This window comes from Sus scrofa, chromosome 13 (genome assembly GCF_054392235.1).
Source record: "Sus scrofa isolate SSC_HxYL_T2T_F1_AM1 chromosome 13, Sscrofa_HxYL_maternal_Yorkshire_Landrace_v2.0, whole genome shotgun sequence".
Classification (NCBI taxonomy): domain Eukaryota; kingdom Metazoa; phylum Chordata; class Mammalia; order Artiodactyla; family Suidae; genus Sus; species Sus scrofa.
Genome location: NC_139395.1, coordinates 119,125,720 through 119,142,068, shown reverse-complemented (window position 1 = coordinate 119,142,068; position 16,349 = coordinate 119,125,720). Strand labels below are relative to the sequence as shown.

Here is a 16,349-nt window from a genome sequence, read left to right as displayed (position 1 = left end):
GAAATATTATCTGCTAATTCTCAATTCCTGCAAATGTTTTTCAAATCCTAGCTTACAAATGTATTTCTACTTTCCAGTGAGTGTTTAAATTTCACACAATGTGATAAAACAGTAATTAACACAACATCCAAATAGCGAAAGAACTATAGTATTGTAAAGAGAAAAAAAAAACAATATAAATAACTACTTTTATGTTCTTAGGCTAGATGATAGCTTCCAGAAATCATGGACTATCTGAGAGCACAATTATTTTTTATTTATTTTTATTTATTTTTTTTTAAATGTTTTTATTTTCCCACTGTACAGCAAGAGGGTCAGGTTATCCTTACATGTATATATTACAATTACATTTTTCCCCCACCTTTTCTTCTGTTGCAACATGAGTATCTAGACAAAGTTCTCAATGCTATTCAGCAGGATCTCCTTGTATATCTATTCTAAGTTGTGTCTGATAAGCCCAAGCTCCCGATCCCTCCCACTCCCTCGCCCTCCTGTCAGGCAGCCACAAGTCTTTTCTCCAAGTCAATGATTTTCTCTTCTGAGGAGATGTTCATTTGTGCTGGATATTAGATTCCAGTTCTAAGTGATATCATATGGTATTTGTCTTTGTCTTTCTGGCTCATTTCACTCAGTATGAGAGTCTCTAGTTCCATCCATGTTGCTGCAAACGGCATTAGGTCATTCTTTTTTATGGCTGAGTAGTATTCCATTGTGTATATATACCACTTCTTCCGAATCCAATCATCTGTCGATGGACATTTGGATTGTTTCCATGTCCTGGCTATTGTGAATAGTGCTGCAATGAACATGCTGGTGCACGTGTCTCTTTTAAGTACAGTTTTGTCCAGATAGATGCCCAAGAGTGGGATTGTGGGGTCATATGGAAGTTCTATGTATAGATTTCTAAGGTATCTCCAAACTGTTCTCCATAGTGGCTGCATGAGTTTACATTCCCACCAGCAGTGCAGGAGGGTTCCCTTTTCTCCACAGCCCCTCCAGCACTTGTTATTTGTGGATTTATTAATGATGGCCATTCTGACTGGTGTGAGGTGGTATCTCATGGTAGTTTTGATTTGCATTTCTCTTATAATCAGCGATGTTGAGCATTTTTTCATGTGTTTGTTGGCCATCTGTATATCTTCCTTGGAGAAATGTCTATTCAGGTCTTTTGCCCATTTTTCCATTGATTGATTGGCTTTTTTGCTGTTGGGTTGTATAAGTTGTTTATATATTCTAGAGATTAAGCCATTGTCGGTTGCATCATTTGAAACTATTTTCTCCCATTCTGTAAGTTGTATTTTTGTTTTCTTTTGGGTTTCCTTTGCTGTGCAAAATCTTTTCAGTTTGATGAGGTCCCATGGGTTTATTTTTGCTCTAATTTCTACTGCTTTGGGAGACTGACCTGAGAAAATATTCATGATGTTGATGCCAGAGAGTGTCTTGCCTATGTTTTCTTCTAGGAGTTTGATGGTGTCCTGTCGTATATTTAAGTCTTTCAGCCATTTGAGTTTATTTTTGTGCATGGTGTGAGGGTGTGTTCTAGTTTCATTGCTTTGCATGCAGCTGTCCAGGTTTCCCAGCAATGCTTGCTGACTAGACTTTCTTTTTCCCATTTTATGTTCTTGCCTTCTTTGTCAAAGGTTAATTGACCATAGGTGTCAGGATTTATTTCCGGGTTCTCTATTCTGTTCCATTGGTCTGTCTGTCTGTTTTGATACCAGTACCACACTGTTTTGATGACTGTGGCTTTGTAGTATTTCTTGAAGTCTGGGAGAGTTATGCCTCCTGCTTGGTTTTTGTTTCTCAGGATTGCTTTGGCGATTCTGGGTCTTTTGTTGTTCCATATAAATGTTTGGATTGTTTGTTCTAGTTCTGTGAAAAATGTCATGGGTAATTTGATAGGGATTGCATTGAATCTGTAGATTGCTTTGGGTAGGATGGCCATTTTCACAATATTGATTTTCCCAACCCAGGAACACGGAATATCTTTCCATTTCTTTCCATCTTCTTTGATTTCTTTGATTAAAGTTTTATAATTCTCGGCATATAGGTCCTTTACCTCCTTGGTCAGGTGTATTCCGAGGTATTTGATTTTGTGTGGTGCAATTTTAAAAGGTATCGTATTTTTGTATTCCTTTTCTAATATTTCATTGCTGGTATACAGAAATGCAACTGACTTCTGAATGTTAATCTTATATCCTGCTACTTTGCTGAATTTGTTGATCAGTTCAAGTAGTTTTTGGGTTGAGTCCTTACGGTTTTCTATGTATAGTATCATGTCATCTGCATACAGTGACAGTTTGATCTCTTCTCTTCCTATATGGATGCCTTTTATTTCTTTTGTTTGTCTAATTGCTGTGGCTAGGACTTCCAAAACTATGTTGAAGAGCAGTGGTGAGAGTGGGCATCCCTGTCTTGTTCCAGATTTGAGTGAGAAGGCTTTCAGTTTTTCTCCATTGAGTATTATATTTGCTGTGGGTTTATCATAAATGGCTTTGATGATATTCAGGAATGTTCCCTCTATACCCACTTTGGCGAGGGTCTTGATCATGAATGGATGTTGGACTTTGTCAAATGCTTTTTCTGCGTCTATTGAGATGATCATATGATTTTTGACTTTTTTTTTGTTAATGTGGTGTATGATGCTGATTGATTTGCGTATATTGAACCATCCTTGTGAACCTGGGATGAACCCAACCTGGTCATGGTGTATAATTTTTTTGGTGTGTTGTTGGATTCAGTTGGCTAAGATTTTGTTGAGAATTTTTGCATCTATATTCATCAATGATATTGGGCGATAGTTTTCTTTTTTGGTGGTATCTCTGTCTGGTTTTGGAATGAGGGTGATGGTGGCCTCATAGAATGTCTTTGGGAGTATTCCTTCTTCTTCAACCTTTTGAAAGAGTTTAAGGAGGATGGGCACCAATTCCTATTTATATGTTTGGTAGAATTCACCTGTGAAGCCATCTGGTCTTGGACTTTTATTTGTAGGGAGTGATTTTATGACCTCTTCAATTTCATTTCTAGTGATCGGTCTGTTCAGTTGGTCTGTTTCTTCTTGATTCAGTTTTGGCAGGCTGTAAGATTCTAGAAAATTGTCCATTTCTTCCAGATTGTCAAACTTGTTGCCGTATAGTTGTTCATAGTATTCTCTTATGGTTTTTTGTATTTCTGCTGTATCCGTTGTGATTTCTCCTTTTTCATTTATAATTTTGGTTATTTGGGTTCTTTCTGAGAGCACAATTATTAATCAGATTTTCAGAGAGAGGTATTTACGAAAATGTTTTTATGGTAGAGGTTTTTTATGATTGCACATTGAACAGAAGTTTATTAAATACTGATAGGCCAGTGAGAGTGCAATAAAACTTTATGAGTAGCTCAATTTATAGCTGAACAGTTTTCTCTGATCATTTCTTTGGCAGCCTTACTCAACTCTGGTACAACATAGCAAAAAGACCAGACTATGAAATAAGGTAAGTTTACCAATCATATTTCTTTGTTACTTTCATGTTTCCAAGTAATTGTGTGTTCCTTTAACTCATCTTAGCAATATTTCCGTCTCTCTGCACTTGTTTAAAATACCAATTATAACATATTTTCATTTGCCATTTTAAATATGTAGCCCTTCCTGTGTGAAATGGGAAAAAATTTCTGAATTTGTTTTTAAGACAGAGGAATATTTTCTTTGCCCAGTTCTTCATTATAATTCTTGTCAGACTCAAGTAAGTACAAGTTCATTTGGATGTTCTATACAAATGAAAATAGGGATCAAAAATATTTTGAAATATAGGGAAATACTCTAATTATGTATGATTAAATATATTTTATTTAAGAAAATATATGTGTAAACTAGAATGCTACATTTATAAAAGCTTTAATCTTTTCTAGAAAATATTTTAAAAAGTAGTCATCAAGCTACTATCTAATAAGGGATTATGCATTTTAAAAATAAATATACAGAGAAAGGACATCTTTATATATTTCCCAAAATATATTTTTTAAAATCACTGTAATTGACATCTAGAGCATATGAACAAATTTAGTACTGATTGTCTATGAGTTCTCTATGAATAATTTAAGTTTGATACATTAATTTTTTTCTGATTTTTTTTTAGATAAAAGAAGATTAGCTTCTTGACAATATGCTTTTTTGTTTGGATTTCCTTTAACAAAAGAAAACACAAAACTTTTTTCTTGGCTTCTTGCTCTCAAAGTAAAATTACTTTGAGTGAAAGTTAAACTTATTTAAAGTTAAACATTAAATGGAACTGTGTAGTTTCTCATGTAGCATTGAGCAACTGGATTTCATTTTCTAAACAGCTTCATATATCACCTATCGTGCTGATTAAATTTAGCTTACATACATTCAGTTTCTCTGAAGATTACTGAGGCAACATTCATTCAGATTCTCTGAAGATTACTGAGGCAACAAATAGCTTACTTATCTGTAACAGGAAATCATATGCTAAAACTGAATGCTAATCTTTAAATTTTCATTCATAAGCTATGTTTTAAAAATTGAGCTTGTACTTACTTGATGTCAGGCTCTGAACTACTTTCATGATCCTTGCTATTAAGAATATAACAATTCAATTATGTATAAATAATTGCAATAGCTGTGCTGTGTTCTATTGAAAAATTGAAGAAGATAGATGAACTCTGCTTCTAAAAGTAGGAAAACATGCACAGATGATGTGGCATTTGAACTGGGTATAAATTGGAACTAGGAAGAGCAGATGTGGAAGAACTGAAGAAAGATTAAACAAGCATGTACTAAGAAGACATGTTATCCAAAAAAGATATTTCACTAGTGGGGATCAGATAAGGCTATAATTTTGAAAATATTCTGTGATGGAATCAGCAAGATTTGTTGAATGAATGGATATGTTAGGAAGACATGAAAGAGGGAAAAAGAAGTTTTTAGGTTGGGACAAAAGGATGTTTTTAGTTTGGGTTAAGTATATGAACAGACATGGATAGCTTATAGGAGGAGGGATGACAATAGGCAAAAGAAAAGATTTTAAAATCAACAATTTATAAGAACACTTACTCTGAAAATGCTAAATTTCTATATGTCATTGAATTAAAGCATATAAAAATCATAATCAGAAAAGCCATGGAAACTTGAAGACTAGGAGAGATAAGAGATTATGGTCAAAACTAAGTTAAAGAAATAAGCTTTAAGACAATTACTAGAGAAGAGTTCTTTCCAACCTATAATTTGGTACTTCTGCATGCTAACTCAAACACATAATGCTATATGAATAAATACATATTTTTGATACAAGGTTTTGTTATATTTTATTTGCTATTTAAGGTGGAACTTGGAGATCATGTGGTTTTGTAGTTTAAGTATTTTAAAGCAACAATTCTTAAATATATACTATATATATTATTTTCTACATTTTATATTTATATTATTTTATAAATTTATATTTATTTTCTTTGCCACATATTTATACTTATATTCTTTTCCATAATATCCTTATAAGAAAGCAGTGTTGGAATTGGATAGCAACAGTTATAGTAGGAAGAACTGGATTTTTGACTTTGAGAAAATAATTTATTTCCTATAGGCTTGAAGTTCCTAATGAGTAAAATTTGAATAATAGCATGTCCCTCATTACAAATTGTTGTAGAATTAAGGAACATAGTGTGAGTGTAAGCTTTCTTTGACTTGAAAAATACTCTACCATGAGAGAGCAAGACATATCTGCTTGCTCTTTTTCCTTTTATATTTTCATCTTAGTGTACTACTGTAATATGCATCACTAATTCATTTTTTTACTCAAAATTGCATGTGTTGTTTACACATTTACCAGTGTATAATATTTTAGATTATAATTTGATAGAGCCATCTGCAGCTCTGCTTGTGGTGTGCTTGGTAGAAAAATAATGTACATAATTTTATGATAATAATGGTCACATTATAGATGTATATTCTACATTTCAAACATATGTTCCTTTTCTTTCTTTAGATGGCAAGGAAGAAATTTTCTGGATTAGAAATCTCTCTGATCGTCCTCTTTGCTATAGTTACAATAATAGCTATTGCCCTAGTGGTTGTTTTAGCAACTAAGACACCTGCTGTTGAAGGTAAATAATGTTGAAAATACTTATATGTTATAGCGAGGTTGAGGTAAAGTTTACTCCATAATAATTTTGGACTTTGAAAAGTAACTATATGAGATGAAATACATGAAGAAAAATATCAGGTAAGTTACACAATTATTCCATCTTTTTCTATCCATTACATTCCAGTTATTTCAATAAAAAGTCATTGTAATTGAGGAATGTATGTGCTTTGATATTAATGGCCTTCCCCATATTGTGCTGCTTAAGAAATAACAAAGAGGCAAATGGATCAAGATGTTGCTGGACAGTGGAATGATTGTCTCAGTTACCAGTGAGGTTCTTTGAATTAGTTGGAAACCTCATTAGTGGGGTTTTACTCTGGCTTTCAGATACTTGCAAGGGGTGGGTTGGGAAATTTGAGGGGATAACTTCTTTGTCATAGGCTTAATTTTTTTTTTTTTTTTAAGAAGAGAGAGGTTATATGAGAAAAATAGGTAGAGAGATGGTGGAACAGGCTTAAAGTGTTTATCTTTTTTTTCTGAATATTTCTATCCTAATTTTCTTTTTAGACACACTAGTGGCATATGGAAGTTCCCAGGCCAGGGATCAAACCCCAGCCATAGCCACAGTAGGAACTCCTCTATCTTAATTTAGAGTTAATGCATACTACTCTGGTCCACCTAATCTACTTTTTCTCTCTTCATTATTCTCTCTTCACTAAATCAGAACAGGAAAACATATTACAAATTATCTTCTAGTATAACCGTAGTTAGCATTTTTCACTGCTGCTTGTCTTTTGTTATCTTCTAGTAAACTGAAAGCTCACCGTATTATGAAGCAATTAAATTTATCTTTCCCATATCTGGTTGCTAGAAAGTACTTTATTATAAAGTTGGCATTTAGTTTTCTTTGCTATTGCTTGCTTTCTCTTCTATTCATGTATCTTCTTCCTCCAACTTTTCTCTTATCTTCTAGAATTCTTGTCTCCTTCTCTACATCCATTCCTCTATCCAAGTTTCTCAATCTTCTATCTTCATTTATAAAACACAATTTGTAAGTACAGTGGGAATGTACCTTTTTTTTCCCCTTTTTGATTCTACCTTAAGACCTGTGAATATATTTTGTTTCTCTGAAGGAGCAGTCAGCAAGGCTTTGCACAGTCAGTTGTAAATATCATTTGGATCTTTTCCTTTTGATGACTAGGACTCGAATTTGTGGGTCCTTTTTTAATACAAAGTTTATTTTAACTTTCATTATTTATAAATTTATGTCTACTTTCAATTATTTATTACTTGAAAAAATCTGAAAAATTAAAGTCACATTTGCTTTTATTGACCTTTCCCTTTCCCAGAAATTAGTGATTCTACTTCAACCCCAGCTACCACTCGTACAACCACTCCATATCCTGGTTCTGGAAAATGTCCAAGTGAACTAAACGATCCTATCAATGAGAGAATAAACTGCATTCCAGATCAATTTCCAACACAGGTCTGCAACAAAAATCTTTAATATTTTTGAATAAATATATAGTATAGTTATATTAAGGTAATATATTAAGGTAATTATTCAATATTGGGTCAATTCCATTTTTGTAAAAATCTAGCCATTAATTAGGCTGCATTTCTTTCTGTCATATTTCTTTATGAACAGATGAGAGGTGATGGAAATTACGGACCTTTTTTTTCTGTACTTCTGTTCAATTCAAACTAACAAGTTAATATTTCCCCATGCTTAACAAGCTGTTGTGAAATTTATAAATCACATGAAATTCTATCCTCTCAAATCTACTTCTTAAAAAAAGTATAACCTTTGATAATATAAAACATTTGAGAAAGAGTATCTACACTCCATTAAAGTACTTATGATGAAGACATTAAGAAGAGTCTGTGGAAAATAAAGTAACATTGATTCTTTTAACATTATTATTATTTATCTTTTATTACTTGGTAATTGGAGAAAAGGAGTTCAAATAGAGAAAATTGTTTAGCTTAATGGATTCACAAACAATAAATTGACTCTCTCTTGGTCTTCATAACTTGCGTAGAGTAAAAAGGTCAATGAATGAATGTATGTGTGTGTGAGTGCATATATGTACCTGATACCATTTTACTTTGATGTTAAAATAGGAGAGACATTAACATGTATACCATAAGCTGCTAAAAGTGGAGGCTTTTAACCTTTTTTCAAGGCAAAGAGCCAAAAAAAAAAACCTCACAGGTGTTCAACTTATGAAAATGTGACACACTGTTAAATTTAAATATTAGGTAAATTTTTAATTATACCAGTGTTAACACATAGCCTCTCCATGTGGCTCAACTTTTACTGTAAACATATAATTTTTCTCTCACTTCAAGTAATTTTTCCAAATAGAAAATTATTGAGAATTTACTATTTTACTTTATCCACTGTATGTAATGACAACAACTAGTTGCAGCAACTTGCACATAAACTAGTTTAAATAGTTTAAATAATATTGAATTAATAACTTTCTGGAAATAACTACCTTACACCTTCCATGTAGACTTGAATTTAGGGTCATATTTTCATCTTTGTAGCCCAACTTGTAGCTTGATACATAATTGGTACACAAGAAATATCTTAGTTCTTTTTCACTGACTGCATGACAATTGAATAGATTGTAATTATCCAGCGGGCAGGAACCTTTAAAATAACATGAGTTTGCAATAATCTGTATTGATATGTAAATTTGATAAATCAAAACTCAGAGCATCAGACTCTGATGGAGGTCTAATTAATTCATTTCATCACATATTTATAGTTCTTCCAAGTGAAAGTAACAAAACAATAAATAATAGCAAACACATTATAAATATGAAGAAAAAAGATTGTTTTTTAAAACATTCATTCAAACATTTATTAGAATGAATGATGGCTAAAAAAATAGAAACTGGCACATATGATAATAATACTAATCATATGATTCCTTTTTTAAATGTTTTATCAGACACTTTGTGCAACTCGAGGATGCTGCTGGAAGCCATGGAATGATTCTATTATTCCTTGGTGCTTCTTTGTAGATAATCATGGCTATAATGTTGAGGGAACAACATCAACAACAAATACTGGTGAGAATTGTTCTGTTATGGTGATCAAATATATTTGAAGTTGAGTGAAAAAAATATATGTGGAAGTTCCCTTGTGACACAGTGCGTTAAGGATCTGGCATTATTGCCCAAGCTGTGGCGTAGGTCACAACTGTGGTGCAGATTTGATCTGTGGCCTGAGAAACTTCCACATGCTGCAGATGTGGCCAAAAGAAAAAAATATGTAAAATTTTTCTTTGGAAAAATATCTTAAAGTCGAATGGGAAATATGTACACAAAGATGTTCAAATTACTTACATCAAGGACACTTTTTTTTGCATAATTGTATCTTCCAAATGAAAATAAAAGTCCATTATTTGTGAAACAGGCAGTAAAATTAGAAAAATATGAACTATTTGATGATTTTTAATCTTTATAAATAAATTCATAATTCATGAAAACTTTATGCTTTTTTTAAGGACTTGAAGCCAAATTAAACAGGATACCATCACCTACATTATTTGGAGATGATATTAACAGTGTTCTCCTCACAACCCAAAGTCAGACACCCAATCGTTTCCGGTTCAAGGTTTGGTTTTTGAAATTTCTAAAGAAAAGTCAATAATAAAAGGCATGTTATGAACACACCCTTCACCCCACCAAGTCATTTTCCCTCTTAAGAATGTTTATTCCAAGGCAGAGAACTAACTGGCCTAGTTACTCCACTTCCCTGAGCCTCCTCTACTCAAATGTAACCTAAGAAATAGTTCCTCTGGCAGTAGTTTTTGGAAAATTTGATAATATAGCCAATGTAAAATATTTGAAAGTGTCTTGAGAAGGATAAACACTCAATAAACTGTAGTATTTTTTGTTATTCAGCTACAGACTGTGATAACGGTTAGTTTAAAACTTAATTTGAGAAAGATTTTAATTGTCCTATGTGACCTACCCTCACTAGTTCTCTTTATTTAGCAAGTAATTTACTAGCATGTTCTTTTGGATTTGGCAGTGAAAACACTATATTCTTTGTATGTTACCTTTTAACAAAAATTTCTCAAGAATTAAAATTTTTCGAACAAAATTCAAAATCCTTGCAGGATTTTTATTTATTTTATTTTTTTTTATTTTCCCTCTGTACAGCAAGGGGATCAAATTATCCTTACATGTATACATTACAATTACATATTTTTCCCCCACCCTTTGTTCTGTTGCAAATGAGTATCTAGACAAAGTTCTCAATGCTATTCAGCAGGATCTCCTTGTAAATCTATTCTAAATTGTGTCTGATAAACCCAAGCTCCCGATCCCTCCCACTCCCTCCCCCTCCCATCAGGCAGCCACGAGTCTTTTCTCCAAGTCTATGATTTTCTTTTTTGAGGATTTTTAAGTGAGGGAACACCAAAATGCAACAAAGATAATTAAATTTACAAAAATCTAGTATTAAAGAATATTTAGCAATATACCATTAATTTTTTTTGATAAACAAAAATCTTTACTTGGCATAGTACTTTTATAACCAACTATTTCTATTAATTTCTTAACAATTATAATTTATTCTCTGCATAGTCTTTCAATGATGTTAAATTTATGATTAGATTAATAGCTCATCTATAATATTATTAAATTTATTATTTGTATTTGGAACTTGCATTTAATACTTAATCATGATTGAAAAATTAAATAACAGTTTTGAATAAGATTATGCTTGCTTTTAAAAATTTTTGCAGATTACTGACCCAAATAATAGGAGATATGAAGTTCCTCATCAATTTGTAAAAGAATTTAGTGGAACAGCAGCTTCTGATACATTGTATGATGTGCAGGTTATAGAAAATCCATTTAGCATCAAAATTATTAGAAAAAGCAATAATAGAATTTTGTAAGTAATTATATTATTTTGTATTTATATAAGTTTAAATAGTTGGTCAATTTTATTGTTATTGTAGAATTGCAAAAGTCTTAATTTTAGGGCATTTTCAGTTTGTAAAGATTATGTTAAAAGAAATTTTCAGTTCCTGTGAATGAAAGTTGCTAGAACATGAATGTAAGTCTAGAAATGGGGCCACCAAAGCTGAGGGTGAAGAACATCACTTATACTGATACAAACTTAGCCTTGCCTATATTTTTGCATACCAAGAACTCCTGTTGTGTCTTTTCCGCATTATTTATCTTAGTCACTTGTCAATTTGCAAGATCAAATAGTTACTATTCAGAGAGGGACTTAATTTCCATAGTACAATTAAAGGATTTTTCATTTATGTATGAAAATAAATTTAATAGATAGTTATATTTAAATAAAATAAATTTATTATATTAATTGAATACCTTCAATTACATATTTTATATTAATTGAATACCTTCATATACATATATTAATTGAATACCTTCATTATCAAGGTATTTTGAGGGATATTTGTGACAATTAGTAATTTTCAAGATTACTGCTCTTAAATCTTCAAGAACAGACAATTAAATAATTGTCAAGGTTGAATCCTAGCAATTACTTTTCTTAAATATATTTTAATAATTTGCAGTTGAGTTTATGTTAAGTTACAAAAATAAATGCTATTTAACATAGTATATATTTGATATGCATAAAACATACAACATTTCTCTTTTTTGGAAAAATTATTTTGAACTTAATTTTAATTTATATTAGAGGTGTGGAAGCTAGTATAGTACTATAATTTAAAGCCCCGTCTCTCACAGAACTGGGTTTGAAATTTGGTTCTGCTGCCTACCAGTTTTTCACTTTGAGAAACATGAATAAATTTGTCCAATTTATGACATTTGTGAAATGAATGATAGTGGTAGTTGTGCTTTACGATTGTGGTGACCATAAAAGGAGAGAATGCATGTGAAGAATCATATTGGTGATGATGAAGAAAAATTATGATAATGGAATGAACACCTTCTGGTTATGGTATAATTCATGGGTTCCTAAGAAGTGATCACAGCTAAAGATTGACATATTTAAAATTAAATATTTTGGATGATAACATGGATCCATATTTAGTAGAACATTATATGTTTCCAGCTCATTTATTTATTGATTTCATGGTACAGGTTTGACACCAGCATTGGTCCACTGGTATACTCTGACCAGTATTTACAGCTCTCTGCCAGACTTTCCAGTGAATATATTTATGGGATTGGGGAACATATTCATAAGAGATTCCGCCATGACTTATACTGGAAAACATGGCCAATTTTTACTCGGGATCAACTTCCTGGTGATGTAAGAAACTATCTTTCTTGTTATAAATAAAATAATTTTATTTGAGCAGAATATAATTTTACCCTATTTGAAACCATAATTTATTTGATATCAGTAATACATATTACAGAAGCTTGTTTACTTTAGGAATGAGGATTGATATCAAAGTCCTAAATTAATTCAAGAAGTGACCAACACATTTTATGAATAGTTAAATAGGAATTTCCCTTTTATGAATATTTTCTTTTGATTTTCACTTTTATATTTTATATTTCCCTTTTCAGTCACTCTGGTACTTAAATCTATCCATGGATAGTTATTGCATTAGAATAATTCTAAACACTTAACCTTGTTCTACATGGCTTTGCATAATATGCTATCTGCTTATCCATTGGACACCATGTCCTGTAGTGGACGTACTTTTTCCTCTTCCATAGAATATGATGATATTTCATAAATTCACATATTTTTAAAGGAGGTCGATTTTCTTTATAAGTATTAAATCTTGAAGTTCTTTACTGTATATGTCATTTGAGAACTCATTTGGTTTCATCTCATAAGAACTTTCCCTAGACTCTCCCATGCAGAAGTAGTCTTTACTTTCTAATGCTTTATTCATATTTCTGTATGACAATCATCACAGTGTATTATTTGTGTATATATTTGTACTTCTAAAATATGTGATTCTTCAGGACAAAACCATACCATTAAAAAATTCTTCTGGTATTGATTCATGATTGCTTTGAATCAAATTTTAGTGTTTTTTTACAATGCTTTTGCTAACTACTTCATTCCCCAAAATGAATGTTTTTTTTTTTTAAAAAGGCCCTTATTTGGTACAAAAATATTAATAAATTTTACCAATTTTTGTTTACAGCATCACTGTAATAAGCACCTAATAGAAACCATAATGAGAACAACAACTATTTTCATACATATATGCCTTTGAACCTCCATATCCAATCAGCCAAGAAGTCTTTTTTATTTCACCTATTAAGTGTATTTCCAGTTTCCTCAACCTCTTCATCCACTCATCAGCTCTTGACAACTGTTTTGCAAAAATTCTATGAGGGTTGATGTTACTTTGGAATTGCCTGCAATACCTTGAGTATACAGGGTACATAATGGATAAACATGCCATTACCCTGTTATGAACAGCTTATTAAAACTCAATCATAATAAAACATAGAGGATAGTTAAGTAATCTGTTAATTATATAATATATTGTTATATATTTATATTTTAATGTATTAATTAAAATAAGTTCAGTATTTTTTGTTGCTACAATATTTCATATGGCACCTACAGCAGAAGAAATTATAGGAGTATGGAAGTAAATGAAATATGAGAAGTAAATTACAAACACAAATAGGAATTCATAAAGGTCATTTTAAGTATATAATCTTTTATTTAAATATATTTTGTTTTAATTTTCAAATTTGTGCCTTATAGAATAATAATAATTTATATGGCCATCAAACATTCTTCATGTGCATTGAAGATACTTCTGGAAAGTCATTTGGTGTTTTCCTAATGAATAGCAATGCAATGGGTAAGAGTAATTTAATAATTTGTTTACATGAGACAACTTGAAATATTTAACTGCTTTATTTCAGTCGTAGATATTTATACTAGAGTAAACTTTGTTTTAATAATTTAGTATGTGAAATTATTATAAGCAAATTTTGTAGTTAGTGAAACAATAGATTTTTGCATATTGGTGCTTCTGTTTTGGGGAGGATATGCTATACTATGATACTTGGGCCCTTCCTTTTCCTTCCAGAGCAACACTGACACATCTGTGCAAAGGAATATTGCCATTCCAGCAGCCTCATTCATTAAGAAAAGGTCTACATGGGGATAGAAAGAAAGAAAAATGATTTCTGGGAGTTCCTGTTGTGGTGCAGTGGTTAACGAATCCGACTAGGAACCTGAGGTTGCGGGTTCGGTCCCTGCCCTTGCTTAGTGGGTTAAAGATCCAGCGTTGCCGTGAGCTGTGGTGTAGGTTGCAGACGCGGCTCAGGTCCTGCGTTGCTGTGGCTCTGGCGCAGGCCTGTGGCTATGGCTCCGATTCGACCCCTAGCCTGGGAACCTCCATATGCCGTGGGAGCGGCCCAAGAAATAGCAAAAAAAGACAAAAAAAAAAAAAAAGGAGAGAAAAATGATTTCTTAGTTTATCATAATTCAAGTAATGTAGAATCTTCTGGGGTTTTTGTTTGTTTGTTTTTGTCGTTTTTCTTTTTAGGATGGCAGCCACAGCATATGGAGGTTCCCAGGCTAGGGGTCTAATCAGAGCTGTCGCTGCTGGTCTATGCCACAGCCACAGCAACGCTGGAATCAAGCCGCATCTGCAAACTATGTCACAGCTCACAGTGTATTAACAGGCAACACAGGATCCTTAACCCACTGAGCAAGGCCAGGGATCGAACCCACAACCTCATGGTTCCTAGTCGGATTCATTTCTGCTGTGCCACGATGGGAACTCCGAATCTTGTTTTTTAATGTTTTGAATGCAGTACCTATATTTTATACGGAATCAGTGAATAAAATGATAATATTGATTATTAATATTATTAATTATTAAAAATTAACATTCAGTCAAGGACAGTGTACTATATGGTTTCTATATATAGAAAAACTAAAAACCTTTGTAGATTTTTTTCTTAGACATCAACATGTGGTAATATCTTTCACAAAATCTTCAATTAAAATAACTAATTGAAATTTGATTCTAGAAAGAAATCTTTTTATTATAAAAGGACTGACTGATCCTCTATCACCTACTAAGCAGTTTCCAGGAGAGCTTTTGCCAACCTCTGTAAAATGAAACCTCTGGAATATCCTACCATAAACTTCATACATGGTGGCTTTCTACTTTTCTCCTATATTCTTATTTTTGATAGCTTATTTTCTCCTAATTATTTAAAAGTTTGTGAAATTTTGTGATTAATGCAAAGTACCTACAATAGACATTGCAGTTATTTTCTGTGTGCATTGTTACTATTTACATATGCTTTTCCAATTTTTGTTTTGTAGAGATTTTTATCCAGCCTACTCCAATAGTAACTTACAGAATTATAGGTGGCATTCTGGACTTTTACATCTTTCTAGGAGATACACCAGAACAAGTAGTTCAGCAGTATCAAGAGGTGTGTTTCAGCATTATTTTATAAAATTATTTCTACCATACTTTTATTTAACATGTCCACACATTTAATTGGTTTTAGCTAAGGTATGTGGGGCATCTTAGCTAAATATATTTTTAAACCTTAGTATTTTTCAGATATGAGAAGTTGGTTTTTATTTTTATTTTTATTTTACAATGAAACCAGTATATATTCAGTTGTCTGCATTTCTGATATCAAATTATTCTTGTTTCTAGGCAGCTAAGTTTAGTAGTTGGCTTTCTTTGAGCTTTTGTATATTGCATCTTTACTTAGGAGATCCTGTTGTGGCTCAGTGGGTCAAGAACATCCAACAGTATTCATGAGGGAGCCTTGCTCAGTGGGTTAAGGATCTGGTGTTGCTGTAAGCTACTGTGTAAGTCATAAGTGCGACTCAGATCTGGCATGGCTGTGGCTGCGGTATAGGCTGACAGTCGAAGCTCTAATTTCACCCCTAGCTTGTGAACTTTCATATGCCTCAGGTGCAGATGTAAAAAGATTAAGAAAGAAAAAAACTTTAGCTATTCATGACCTTCTTTGATGGGATAAAACAAAAGCAAGTATCTTATCTTCAAGACTGAAGGAGGCAACTGATATATAGGTCAAACATAACATTGATAAGAATCCTAGAGGCAACTGAGTTATGAGGAAGTCTAGTGAAACTTGCTATTAATGTACAGTAGGTAAACTCTAAGAAAATTGTCTCTGACACATGGGTTAGAAGGGCAGATTTTGAAAAATAGTCTGAAATATTATATCTTAAAGTTACTGTCCAAACAACTGTCCCTCACCTATGAAATAGCATCTTAGTGTACCTGAACTCAAGGTGGACCTAAGAGAGGTAAAGGA

General features: G+C 32.3%; 1 protein-coding gene across 8 annotated transcripts in view; it reads left to right on the top strand.

Annotated features, from left to right (window-relative positions):
• SI (sucrase-isomaltase) overlaps nucleotides 1-16,349 on the top strand; it is a 164,669-nt gene that overhangs the window by 78,292 nt on the left and 70,028 nt on the right. For 6 of the 8 annotated variants that reach the window (XM_084986882.1, XM_084986880.1, XM_084986883.1 and 3 more), the window contains 9 exons: nucleotides 3,423-3,473; nucleotides 5,979-6,096; nucleotides 7,427-7,563; nucleotides 9,041-9,161; nucleotides 9,599-9,708; nucleotides 10,847-10,998; nucleotides 12,186-12,357; nucleotides 13,789-13,888; nucleotides 15,373-15,485. In XM_084986882.1, the coding sequence (XP_084843008.1) occupies nucleotides 5,979-6,096; nucleotides 7,427-7,563; nucleotides 9,041-9,161; nucleotides 9,599-9,708; nucleotides 10,847-10,998; nucleotides 12,186-12,357; nucleotides 13,789-13,888; nucleotides 15,373-15,485 (1,023 nt within the window). In that variant the 5' untranslated portion in view covers nucleotides 3,423-3,473. 8 annotated transcript variants of the gene reach the window in all.